The 14,252-nt window shown below is 40.7% G+C and overlaps 1 protein-coding gene across 2 annotated transcripts in view; it reads right to left on the bottom strand.

Annotated features, from left to right (window-relative positions):
• The window catches only part of NFXL1 (nuclear transcription factor, X-box binding like 1), an 88,185-nt gene extending 73,943 nt beyond the window's left edge, over positions 1 to 14,242 (bottom strand). The window contains exons 1-4 of one of the 2 annotated variants that reach the window (XM_037897836.2): positions 13,982 to 14,242; positions 11,059 to 11,226; positions 9,330 to 9,439; positions 6,135 to 6,268 (exon numbers count right to left, since the gene is read on the bottom strand). In XM_037897836.2, the coding sequence (XP_037753764.1) occupies positions 6,135 to 6,268; positions 9,330 to 9,439; positions 11,059 to 11,226; positions 13,982 to 14,189 (620 nt within the window). In that variant the 5' untranslated portion in view covers positions 14,190 to 14,242. The remainder of the gene's footprint in view (positions 1 to 6,134; positions 6,269 to 9,329; positions 9,440 to 11,058; positions 11,227 to 13,981) is intronic. The other variant, XM_037897837.2, reaches the window with a different exon arrangement.
• Between the last annotated feature and the right edge of the window lie 10 nt (positions 14,243 to 14,252).

Here is a 14,252-nt window from a genome sequence, read left to right as displayed (position 1 = left end):
AGGTCTACAAGAGATTTCAGGTTACAGCTGGGACTTGTTATAATCAGTCCTTGAAATGTATCGGTAGACTCAGGGACCAATGACAATTCACAACCACAAGGGCTATAATTAACAGAGGGAGTTTGTCTGGGAGTTCGCCTGGGGAGAGCCCACTGAGGGGAGAGCCCCTCCCACTGTGGAGAGTCCATGAGAAGCAAGTCTAAGGGGAAAAACAATTGAAGACAGTTGGCAGTTTTCAGAGAGACATTATTAAGGGCACAAGAGCAAACTATCCCACTGCATAGGAAAGGTAGGAAGTATGGCAAGAGATCACCCCGGCTTAATCAGGAGATCTTCAATGATCTAAAACTGAAAAGAGTCCTACAAAAAGTGGAAACTCGGTCAAATTACAAAGGATGAATATAAACACAACACAAGTATGTAGGGACAAAATTAGAAAGGCCAAGGCACAAAATGAGATCAAACTAGCTAGGGACATAAAGAGTAACAAGAAAACATTCTACAAATACATTAGAAGCAAGAGGAAAACCAAGAACAGAGTAGGCTGGGCACTCAACGACGGGAGAAAGACAATAACAGAAAATGTGGAAATGGCAGAGATGCTTAATGACTTCTTTGTTTCAGTTTTCACCAAGAAGCTTGGTGGCGATTGGACGTCTAACATACTGAATGCCAGTGAAAATGAGGTAGGATCAGAGTCTAAAATAGGGAAAGAACAAGTCAAAAATTACTTAGACAAGTTAAATGTCTACAAATCACCAGGGCCTGATAAAATGCATCCTAGAATACTCAAGTAGCTGACTGAGGAGATATCTGAGCCATTAGCAATTATCTTTGAAAAGTCATGGAAGATGGGAGACATTCCAGAAGACTGGAAAAGGGCAAATATAGTGCCCATCTATAAAAAGGGAAATAAGGACAACCTGGGGAACTACAGACCAGTCACCTTAACTTCTGTACCCAGAAAGATAATGGAGCAAATAATTAAGAAATCAATTTGCAAAGACTTAGAAGATAATGAGGTGATAAGTAACAGTCACCATGGATTTGTCAAGAACAAATAGTGTCAAACCAACCTACTAGCTTTCTTTGACAAGGTAACAAGCCTTGTGGATAATATGGAAGCAGTAGATGTGGCATATCTTGATTTTAGTAAGGCTTCTGATACTCTCTCACATGACCCTCTCATAAACAACAGAAATGCAACCTAGATGGAGCTACTATAAGGTGGGTGCATAACTGGTTGGAAAATCGTTTCCAGAAAGTAGTTATCAGTGGTTCACAGTCATGGTAGAAGGGCATAACGAGTGTGGTGCCGCAGGGATCGGTTCTGGGTCTGTTCAATATCTTCATCAATGATTTAGATAATGGCATAGAGAGTACACTTATAAAGTTTGCAGGCGATACCAAGATGGGAGGGACTAAAAATGCTTGGAGGATGGGATTAAAATTCAAAATGATCCGGACAAACTGGAGATATGGTCTGAAGTAAATAGGATGAAATTCAATAAAGACAAATGCAAAGTACTCCATTTAGGAAGGACGATCAGTTGCACACATACAAAATGGGAAATGACTGCCTAGGAAGGAGTAGTGCGGAAAGGGATCTGGGGGTCATAGTGGACCGCAAGCTAAATATGAGTCAACAGTGTAACACAGTTCCAAAAAGAGCAAACATCATTCTGGGATATATTAGCAGGAATATTGTAAGCAAGACAAGAAATAATTCTTCTGCTCTACTCCGCACTGATTAGGCCTCAATTGGAGTATTATGTCCAGTTCTGGGCGCCGCATTTCAGGAAAGATGTGGACAAATTGGAGAAAGTCCAGAGAAGAGCAACAAAAATGATTAAGGGTCTAGAAAACATGACCTATGAGGGAAGATTGAAAAAATTGGGTTTGTTTAGTCTGGCCAAGAGAAGACAGAGGGGACACAATAACAGTTTTCAAGTACATAAAAGGTTGTTACAAGGAGGAGGGAGAAGAATTGTTCTTCTTAACCTCTGAGGATAGGACAAGAAGCAATGGGCTTAAATTGCAGCAAGGGTGGTTAAGGTTTTATGTTAGGAAAAACTTCTGGCAGAGTGGTTAAGCACTGGAATAAATTGCCTAGGGAGGTTGTGGAATCTCCACCCTTGGGGATTTTTAAGAGCAGGTTGCACAAACACTTGTCAAGAATGGTCTAGACAATACTTAGTCCTGCTTTGAGTGCAGGGGACTGGACTATATGACCTCTTGAGGTCCCTTCCAGTTTTATATTTCTATGATTCTATCATATCATCATCCTATTTGTATACATGTATCATTTTTGTATCTGAAGTTATGAATATTGACTATGTCTCTATATTTCAAAATGTAGTTACACCTGGGAAACTCCCACTAGACAAGATGCTTTCAGTCTAGCCAGTGGGTGGGGAATAGGCCATTAGGAAAACAATAGGCCTTATCTCTCACTTGGGGTGTCTTCCTGAGACCACTAGAGACAGCCTCCGAGAATGGCTGCTAGGACTCTGCAAGGACATGTAATGAGACCATTACTCTGGAGTCTAGTCTCTAGACTCCATCTTGGGATATCAGTGTTTTCCTACAGACCAGTCTGGGAACCAAGCTTTGAAACAAAGGATTCCTGCCCTATCCAAAAGCTACATAAGGCAGGAAGTGACATCAACTGGGGTTCTTCACTCCCCACACAAGAAGATTCCTGGAAATACCTGAGGAACAAAGACTGAACTGATGGAAGTGCTGGAGCCAGGCTAAAGGGATTTTTGGCCTGTGAATGGAACACCTGGGGATTCCAAGCTGTAAGCAAGCGCAACTTGCCCCCTAAGAATCTGCAGCCTGCTTCTATCATCTCTTATGGTGAGAATCTGCTATTCATATGTAATCTATTTAGTATATTAAGCTTAGTTTGTGTTGTTTATTGACTAGAAAATCAACTTAGATCAGTTTGCTATCCCTTATAATCACTTAAAATTAGGGCTGTCGATTAATCGCAGCTAACTCATGTGATTAATGCAAAAAAATTAATCGCGATTAATCAGTTTTAATTGCACTGTTAAACAGAATACCAACTGAAATTTATTAAATACTTTGGATGTTTTTCTACATTTTCACATATATTGTACTGTGTTGTAATTGAAATCAAAGTGTATATTGTTTTTATTAGAAATATTTGCACTGTAGAAACGATAAAGATAGTATTTTTCAATTCACCTCATACCAGTACTACAGTGCAATCTCTGTTATGAAAGTGCAGCTTACAAATTTATAAATTTTTTTTGTTACATAACTGCACTCAAAAGCAAAACAATGTAAAACTTCAGAGCCTGCAAGTCCACTCAGTCCTCCTTCTTGTTCAGCCAATCGCTAAGACAAACATGTTTGTTTACATTTACAGGAGATAATGCAGCCCTCTTCTTATTTACAATGTCACCAGAAAGTGAGAACAGGCATTCTCATGGCACTGTTGTAGCTGGCATTGCAAGGTATTTATGCTAAAAATGTGTAGCTGTTGACACTCATTAAAAAAAAAAATGCATTAATGAAATTTGTGACTGAACTACGTGCGGGAGAATTGTCTGTCCCCTGCTCTGTTTTACCCACATTCTGCCATATATTTCATGTTATAGCAGTCTTGGATGATGACCCAGCACATGTTCGTTTTAAGAACACTTTCACTACAGATTTGACAAAATGCAAAGAAGGTACCAATGTGAGATTTCCAGAAATAGCTACAGCACTCAACCCCAGGTTTAAGAATCTGAAGTGACTTCCAAATCAGAGGGACAAGATGTGGAACATGCTTTCAGAAGTCTCAAAAGAGCAACAGTCCGATATGGAAACTACAGAACACGAACCACAAAAAAAAAAAAAAAAAAAAAAATAGACCTTCTGCTGGTGGCATCTGACTCAGATAGTGAAAATGAAGGTGCGTTAGTCCGCACTGCTTTGGATGGTTAATGAGCAGAACCTGTCATCAGCATGGATGCATGCCTCTAGGAATGGTGGTTGAAGCATGAAGGGGCATATGAATCTTTAGCGCATCTGGCACACAAATATCTTGCAATGCCGGCTACAACGGTGCCATGCAAACACCTGTTCTCACTTTCACATGGCACTGTAAATCAGAAGCAGGCAGCATTATCTCCTACAAATGTAAACAAACTTGTTTGTCTGAGTGATTGGCTAAACAAGAAGCAGGAATGAGTGGACTTGTAGGCTCTATTTGTTTTGGTTTTGAATGCAGATTTTTTTGTACATAATTCTACATTTTTAAGTTCAACTTTCATGATAAAGAGACTGCACTACACTACTTGTATTAGGTGAATTGAAAAATACTATTTCTTTTGTTTTTTACAGTGCAAATACTTTGTTTCAGAGTAGCAGCCGTGTTAGTCTGTATCCGCAAAAAGAAAAGGAGTACTTGTGGCACCTGAGAGACCAACAAATTTATTTAAGCATAAGCTTTTGTGAGCTACAGATCACTTCATCAGATGCATGCAGTGGAAAATACAGTGGGGAGATTTTATATACACAGAGAACATGAAACAATGGGTGTTACCATACACACTGTAACAAGAGTGATCAGGTAAGGTGAGCTATTACCAGTAGGAGAGCGGCAGGGGGAACCTTTTGTAGTGATAATCAAGGTGGGCCATTTCCAGCAGTTGACAAGAACGTGTGAGGAACAGTGGAGGAGGAGGAGGAAAGAGGAGAGAATAAACAAAGGGAAAAAAGAGTTTTACTTTGTGTAATGACCCATCCACTCCCAGTGTTTATTCAAGCCTAAGTTAATAGTATCCAGTTTGCAAATTAATTCCAATGCAGCCATCTCTCAGAGTCTGTTTTTGAAGTTTTTTTGTTGAAGAACTGCCGAATGACCAAAGAGATTGAAGTGTTCTCCCACTGGTTTTTGAATGTTATAATTCTTGACGTCTGATTTGTGTCCATTTATTCTTTTACATAGAGACTGTCCAGTTTGGCCAATGTACATGGCAGAGGGGCATTGCTAGCCCATGATGGCATATATCACATTGGTAGATGTTCAAATGAACGAGCCTCTGATAGTGTGGCTGATGTGATTGGGCCCCTGATGATGGTGTCCCCTGAATAGATACGTGGACACAGCTGGCAACGGGCTTTGTTGCAAGGGTAGGTTACTGGTTTAGTGGTTTTGTTGTGTGGTTGCTGGTGAGTATTTGCTTCAGGATGGGGGGCTGTCTGTAAGCAAGGACTGGCCTGTCTCTCAAGATCTGTGAGAGTGATGGGTCAATATATTTTATCAAAATATAAAGTGAGTACTGTATACTTTGTATTTTGTGTTTTAATTGAAATCTATGTGAAAATGTAGGAAACATCCAAAAATATTTAAATAAATGGTATTCTATTATTGTTTAATCACGGGGTGTTTTTTTAAGTCGCTTAAAATCTCTCTTGTAGTTAAACTTATTTTTGCTTTATCTAAAACAATGTGTGGAAATCATAACTCAAGGGCAAAAAGCTGTTGCATATTCCTCTCCACACAGAGGGAGAGAGTGAATTTTATGAGTTTTGCTGTACAGTTCCCTGTGCAGTGCAAGATGGTATAATTTTGGGTTTATACTCCAGAGTGGGTGCATGCTTGAGAAGCTGGTAGTTTCCCTAGCTGTAGCCTTCCCATGCAAGGGCCGGTCAAAGAGCCGTCGCGTAACAGGAGCTGGGTGTGTCCCTATTTGTATGTATGCAGGTGAAAGTGCAGGCTGGAGAGGGCTTTGCAGCTTGTCACAGCAATACAGTGCAAAAAGGAGCCCAGACTGGTGGGTCAGGAAGGCTTAGTGGTACTCCAGTTCCAGGTGGCACCCCGGGGGGAAACCCATCAAAAACACATTTTAACTGAGGGCAAAACATGATAACTGTACAACAGTCAAGTTACTGTCTTCACATGTTGAAATTTCAATGCAGTGATTTTTTTTTTTTAATGCTTCCTAAACACAAACTGTGTCAGTGTGAACTTCAAACAAATTCACAGAACAATGTGAAAGCAAGTATGGAGTACACATTTTCCAGTTACAAGTACTGTTACTTTTTAAAGTGAGTCCAGTTCTCACTTAGTCCTCAATCAAGGCATCTTTTTAAATGTAACATGCAAAGCTTACCAAGGCCATGGATAATCTTTCTTCCCAAAATCATCATCTGTCAAGGGAGAAGATATAAGAAAAAGGCTGTCCTTAGCCCACTTTTGGATACATGGCATGTGAAATATACAGAAACATCCAGAACAGCTCCAGACCTAAAAGATAAACATAAAAGAAATGACTAGCACCTATTAGGCTTGCTTCCGATTAAATGAATGAAAAAAAAAACAAAACAGTGTCTAAAAGGGATACCAACTTTAAATCTATTCAATTAAAAAAAAAAGTAGTAAAACTAGTTTCATATACTACATGTATTCCTGTATTCACCTGCCAATTTTGATGATTTTACTACTAGAGCTTCATACTGTTGTAAAATGTTGTTCTCTCTTCTATTGCTGTGTAAGTTTTTCCTGTTGCTTATGTGGGCCTAATTACACAAAAGAAATAGTAAAACATTTTTTACCTCTCTAATCTTAGGTGTTATGTGCAACAATAATAAACCAAAGACTCATGCAGAAGTGTCAGTTTAAATGTAGTGTCCCTTTTAAAGCAGGTACTTTCATAACTGTCAAACTTAAAAAAAAAAAAACACTAGTAATTTATTGTGGCCAGTCTCCTTCTGTGCTCTCCTTGCCATAACTGAAGTTGTATGTTCTTGCTCCTGGCTGTATTTCTTTGCTGATCCTGAAGCAAAATCATTATTGTATGCTCAGTACATCAGTTGAGAATCAAGTGAAATAGAATAAATGCAGCTTTATGATTTCACTACAAGATGAAATAGAAGGTGAGTGGTGAAGGAATATACTCTGTCTAAAAGAGATAACTGGAAACCTGCAAACAGGATAAACACAGTTATGAAAACACCTCAATGGTGAATAAATTTGTACTGTCAGTCTGATATTTGAAAGATTACTATGAAAATTATCTCAAAGCAATATTATAAGCAAAAATATACAAATACACATCCAATTTAGGCACACAGCCTTCAGTGCATAAACATGAATCAGGGTCTGTGAACATACGTAAGTATGTATGCAAATCTTGTGCAATGCCCAAGGAAGGCAAGTCTGTACACACCTATGTCACAGCCCTTTAAGTTAAAATGTCCTTGTTTGCACGTTTATAGTCTAACTTATGATGTGACGCCCTTTAGGGTATGTCTACACAGCCCATGGCAGAAAGTCTCCCAGTCCAGGTCAACAGACTCGGGCTCACTCTACTGTGCTTAAAAAAACAAAACCAAACCAACTGTGTACGCAGCACTTTGATGTCATGGCTTGGGCTGGAGCTCTAGGTCTGAAGTCTACCCCCTCCCCAGGGCTCAGAGCCTAAGCTGCAATGGTATTTTTTAGCATGGTAGCATGAGCCCTGAGTCCGTCATCGCAGAATGGGAGGCTCACTGCCATGATCGCCGTAGACACCTTAAAAGATTCAGTGTGTTGCAGGAACCAGACATAATGGGGTAAGTGAAACAGCTGAAGATTTAAGTCTGAATTTCCTTTTTCTCTGGATTTACCCTTGGACATTTTAAAATGGAAGCAGGTTATTTTATGTTTAGCTTGTGAAAGGCAAGAGAGAAAACATTTCCAATCTTCTGACAACGTCAAAAGTGTGTTACCCCAGACCCACTAAAAGTTACTAACAGCTCAATTGCTCATTTCCAAAACTAACATTTATAAACAGTTGATAGGTTTAACTAAATTTGAATTAAAATACTCAATGAAAAAACCTGTTAAGGATCCAAGATGAGTAACAATGTGTTGATTTAAAAAAAAACGAAAACAACAAAACACAAACAACTTTCATTTAAGTTTCCAAATGATTTTAGGTCTACTCATAAGTCAAGTCAACTGTAACAGGACAAATCAAATTAAAAAAATAATTAAAAAAAAACAAAAAACCTGGCCTTGACACATTAAAAATGCATTTCATTTGTAAGAACCAAAAGGTCTAATATAAAAATCACATACCATGTGTTATACGAGACTTCTGTGAACAAGTTAACGTCTTCAGTTTTATTAGGTATGTATAACAACTATCCACCATTAAAAAAAAAAGGAAAGTTTTTCTGCACACTACCTCTTTTGCAGCAAGATTTGTTATTGCAAACCAAGGGCATAGCCAGTCTGTTTCCCCTTACAACATTTACTACAGTGAAGTATGATGCGCCCAATCATGTACCTATTGAATTAAATGGAGTTTTCCACTGACTTCAGTGGGAGTAAAATTTGGCTTGAGATATGTTGGGTTATGGAAAAATGTGGCTGCATGAAATGAAAAAAACGTGGGTCGGGGGACGTGAAGTCATTTTGGCTATATTTATTCAATCATGCAGATCTCAAAACCCAGACAAGCAAAATCCCACATTCTTCTCTCATTGTACCTTACTGACCCATTCTGCAATACTGTAGCTTAATTTTGGTTCCCCTTACTATATGATCCAACTGTAATACTCCCCTATTGCGGACTGTAACAATATCTTAACCAAGATTCAACAACCGGCCTTATTCCTGCTGCTTTTTGTATCTGTGACTTTCTAAAATTTAAAAATGTGATCCTTCTAATTAGGCTTGAAAGGCCTAAGTTTTTATTGATAAATATCAAATAAATTTCTCTTTATACAAACAAACCAATGAAAAAATATTTCCCTAGATAGTAATCAAAATTTACAAATTTAAGAAACGTACCTCCTGAAAACTTTTAAAGCTATTTATTTTGTATGTTTTGACATATTGACAATTTGTATTTTAACAGTAATAAAGCTTTACCTTTTTGAATCTCAATGTTATTAGCTAAATGTCTGACTCCCCTCCCCTAATTTCCTACAACTGTGAAAATGTAAATAGTTAAAAATAAATATTGATATTATCCATCAAATTTATATTAAAATAAAAATCAAATTATGTCAAGCTTACTTATACTGTACCATGACCACAGGTTTGACAGGAACCTCACAGAACAAAAACCAAAATTCACCACTATGATTTCAAGTTATGTATGCACAAGCTTTGATACTGCACAAACATGACAGTTAGCTGAAAGTGAACTATAATTTTTATGTAGTATTTAGCACTCCTAGAAACTTTCATATTAATCCTCAACACTCCAATAAGTCAGGCAAGTGTTCATATTTAAATATTTAACATTTGCTTGATACATATTAATAAAAAGCAATTTAGCTGATTAATACCTTGAAGACTATTGTAAAATACTTACAGCTTGGTTTCTCTTAACTGAAGCAATGCAAATCAAGCATGTCAAAGCCCCAGACTGAAATGCTTCATTCACATATTGTCTTGTACGTTCTAGTTCACTTGCATCTCCATCTTTAATACACAAAAAACAAAGCCTTCTTGTAAGACCATTAACAGTGTTTGATCCTCTATTTATATCTGAGCACCCAAAGATAAGCACTCATGTTTAAAGATAATCAAATGTTCATTTGTGTAGCATTATTTCCAAGCACAAATCAAAGAAAATGTCATGTTAAAGTTTTATTGAGCTTAGAAGAGGAAAGGAAAAAAAAAATCACACTAATCAAGATTGCAAGTGGAATCTCCTTCCCTAGAAGTTTTTAAGGTCAGGCTTGACAAAGCCCTGGCTCGGATGATTTGATTGGGGATTGGTCCTGCTTTGAGCAGGGGGTTGGACTAGATGACCTCCTGAGGTCCCTTCCAACCCTGATATTCTATGATAAGTCTGTCCACCCAGCATATAATTGAGTATAAATAGTCAGCAGGTGCACAGGGATTTAGTTAGTTTCATTTTAACTCTTGGGACCAAATGGCTAAATCCTGCAGCCCTCTTCCTCACCTGCATCTCACCAGATCACTTCTTCCCCCCATCAAGTGGTGGCAAGTATTCCAAAGTTGCTACTCCCATCTCCCCTCACCAACTTCTGCCTCAGATGGCACACCTCCCACTCCTCAGCTGCTACCTATCCATACCCTACCAGTACAAACACAGCCCTGCCTGACCAGTTCTGCTCTGTTACTCCTGTCATCTCCTCTCCTTCAATTTTCAGGAGCTCTTCCACCACTACCATTCCACTTCCTTTGCCCCACCAAATAAAACAAAAATGTAGACATGAAAGAACTAAAGAACCGAAAAGGTCCAGATGCTACATCTCCCATGCATGGGACTAGCTTACCCAAGTTGCAGGGCTATAACAATTCAGCATAAGGAGTTAGGATACATGTAGGCATTTATTCTCTCTCCAAAAACAAAACAATACAAACCAATGAAAAACCACACAGTTCTGAAGCCTTGTTTTGCAAACCTGAGACTTTTCTTCCCCGTTGCCTAATCAGCCAGCTTTTCTCCTCAACTAGTTGGCCTGATGTATAAGTGGCATATGCAATTGTGATAAGGTGCTAGCAGCAGCATCCTTATCAATTGCTGCAGTATGAAGTCTGCTGCAAGCTCAGCTATGAACAATTAAACACTTTCTGTTGTGGGATTATGAGCACCTGGGTGGTAATACTGGGCTGACAACATCATTGGGAGGATATAAATAGAAGGAACAGGAAACAAGGGTGAGCTCAGAAGGGAAGCTCAGAGAGTGAGCTGTACTAAGGAGGGAGGCTATACTGAAAGCTTCTGCTACACAATACCTGTGTGATGTTCTGTGCATTTAAAAAAAAGCAGAGGAATAAAAGATACATGTAGTGAAAGGAAAACAGCCTGGGAGTGTTTGTAACTGTGAGGTGACAGAAACATTCTAGACAGCACAGCACACCAGGTAGTGACAGATACCCTGTGACAAATCTTCTACCAATCTTGACCACCACAGAAAATTAAGTACTTAAAGTCATACGTTAAGAACATTACAATATCAGAATTATCTATCTCTAATTATCAAAGCTTTTAAATATAAGATGATCGTGCAATGCTGCCAATTTTTTTATGCTACAAACAGAGATGTCAATATATTAAAATATTTTACCAGTTTGATTAGTATAAGTTGTGAATGTTTTGGCCAATATCTTTCCATGTTTTCCTTCGCTATCTTCATCTTCTTCAGAAGAGGAACTAAACTGGTCTTCAACAAACTTTTTAGCTGCCGCTTGATTAGCCTTCTTAATTTCATCAAATTTCTTCTGAGAAGATAATTCTGTATAAAAAATACATTAATTTTAATGCCATATTAAATTCTGAAGACTCCACTGTCCTTTTTAGTTTTTTTTAAACTTAATGTTCTCAATAAGTATTCTCTCCTTACAGCCAGTTCAGCATTTTAGTGTTTCTAATGCAGGACAAGTAAATATGGCTCCCCTCCCCCGCTCCAAATACGGTGCATCAGCATGAATGTTCAGTTTTGGGAGTAGTTAATTGCATTTGATGCACCAGTACCACTATTTCAAAAGAAATATTAATCTAACCAAATACACACATCCTATCAAAGTATGCTGGCTAGACAGTACATACTGCTGCTTTACCTAAAGGCTATTAAAAACACTATTCCTTTTTGTTGGGTCAGGCACATAAAATTTCACAACTGTTTGGTAATAGTGCATCTGTGCTATTTTGCGGAAACTTTGGAGGTACATTTAATTGTTTCTATTACTTTTACAATTGTGACTTTTGGGGCTCTCTCACCAGTCCACTGCATCGCTACTGCAGTAATGGATCCATGCCACCACTTCATTTGACAACATTAAGTAGCCTCCACATGGTCATTTTAACAGATAATTTGTTAGACTACCAAGTATGATGTAGCGGGAGACTGGATCTGCAGCTGGGACTCTACTGCAAAGTCTCACTTCCTTCCTTTGGAGAGAGACTAATAGTCTTAATAAATGCAATCTTGCGCCACTTATATTCATTCAGAATGCTACTGCAAAGATAATTTTCCTAGCCCATTGCTTTGACCATGTCATCGCTTTGTCTTTGCATCTCTCTACTGGGTCACCCTTTTTTATTGCAAAGAAACTACCTGCTTTCATTTTCAAAGCCCATCACAACCTATCCCTACCCTACTAATCCCTTATTTGGTATCAAAAGGTCGATTCTTAACTTTGATCAACCCATGATACCAGCCTCCATCAGGCACTTGTTAAATTTTCAAACAAGAACTTCCATACTTTTCCCATACTTTCCCGCTTGGGAGGATGTCCACATCAGTGTTCCCTCTAATTTTTCCCATGCATGTGTGGAATGAATTTTGTTATATGCACCAATATGGAAGTGATGTGACACACATCACTTCCATATTGGTGCACATAAAATTCATGTGGTGGGGGTGGGGCTGAGGGGTTCGGAGTGTGGGAGAGGGGCTCAGGGTGCAAGAGGATGAGGGCTCCAGCTAGCGATGAGGGCTCTGGGGTGGGGCCACGGATGAGGGGTTTGGGGTGTAGGCTGCCCAGGGGCTACAGTGGGGAGAGAGGACACCCCCCCCCCAGCTCTCTCTCACAGCCGCAGCATGTCTATGCTGGGGGAGAAGCGCCTCTCCCCGTGGCAGCCCTGAACCCCATGCGCAGGGCTTAATAGGCAGCTGCATGGCCGTGCAGTTTAGAGGGAACTTAGGTCCCCATAACTGTCTGCAAAGCTACCTCATATCCACCTGCATAACTCTCATCTGCCATGATGCATACAAAAAGCTTGGTAATGGTTAGGCTGCTGATATACTGAGCCCACTGCCCATCCTGTCAACCAATACTGTTCATATGTATTCCCCCCACTGTCTGTATCCATCTATTATCTCTTAACTTATATTTAAATTGTAATCTCTTTGGGGCAGGCACCATCTTTCTGCTCTGTGTTTGTATAGCACCTAGTACAATGGAATCCTGGCCCATGACTAGGGCTCCCAAGCACTACAATAATATAAATGAATACGAATAAAATCACAACTTGTTAAGAGTCCAACATAAAAGTATAGTAACCATAAGATCAGATACTATAGAATTAGAGACGCAAAAGATTTCTTAGGCCAGTCATTTCATCCCCATGCCAGGTGCAAGTTTGTTCCCTACAATGTATTTTTAAGTGCTTTAAAACTAGACTTAACAAAAGTCTTCCTTGCTTTCCTTGGGAGACTATACCATGACCTAACTCAGCTTGCTGTAAATAAAGAGGAGTTTACTAATAAAGAGAAGGTGGGTGAGGTAATGTGTTTTATTGGACTAATTTCTATTGATAGAAGAAACAACTTTTTGAGATTCACAGAGCTTTTATTCATGTCTGGAGAAAGTAACCAGAGTGTCACAGCTAAATTACAAGGTAAAACAGACTGTTAAGCTTAAGGGGTTAAATATTTATTTACAAACTTTTCCATGGCCCTCATCAACATGGCAGCTCGGTATTTCACAAACAGAGAATGTATATTCACAATACTCCTGTGAGATACTGATAATCTCCATTTTACAAATAGGAAACGGCGGCAGAAACTAGGGGCCAGATTATGGGGCCCTTGCCCACACTGGGGAGCACGTATTCACGTGAGCAGCCCCACCAGAAGCAGGACTAGACTTCGCTGGCTGCAATGTCTTACGTGTCTGGGAACAATCCCTACAAGGGTGCAGGCTGTGACCCTCGCACAGAAGGGTGGGAAATCAACAGCGCCACTCAGGGGAGCGGAGGCTCACCAGCGCGGGCAAGGCAGAGACACCCCGGCAGCGCCGGGAATTAACTCAGGCCTCCCGACCCGCAGCCCTGGGCTGTCGGGTACCTCTGGCTTGCGTGGCTGGGGCTTCAGGCTGCGCCCCCCACTGTTAACGAAGCCCCTCTGCGTCGGCCCCAGCCGGCCAATGCTGCTGCTGCCCTATAAGCGGGGGCCGCCAGCGGCTCAGGGCGCCCCGTGGAGCCTGCCGGAGAGTCCAGCCCGGCGTCTGCCTGCCCCGGCTGCGCCGCCCCCGGAGGATACTCACCTCTGGCTCCCAGGGAGCTGCTGCTGCCGGTGAGCGGGATACAGGTAGTGCCGCCGCCAGCTCCTCTTCCTCCTCCTCTCCCCCGGCCGGACCCGGGCCGGGCGGCGCCGCAGCTAGCTCCCCCGCCGGCACAGAGCCCGATCCCGGCCTGGCCGCTGGCCCGGGCTCGCCCCCTGCCCCGGCCGGCCTGGCGCCACGCCGCCTCCATCCCTCTGGCCAGGCGCCGAGCAGACCCCTCGTCCGCCCGGCTCCTCCGCCCTCCCCCCGCTCC

Source organism: Chelonia mydas, chromosome 4 (assembly GCF_015237465.2).
Source record: "Chelonia mydas isolate rCheMyd1 chromosome 4, rCheMyd1.pri.v2, whole genome shotgun sequence".
Lineage (NCBI taxonomy): Eukaryota > Metazoa > Chordata > Testudines > Cheloniidae > Chelonia > Chelonia mydas.
The sequence above is the reverse complement of the archived record's forward strand: the minus strand, read 5'-3'. Positions and strand labels throughout refer to the sequence as shown.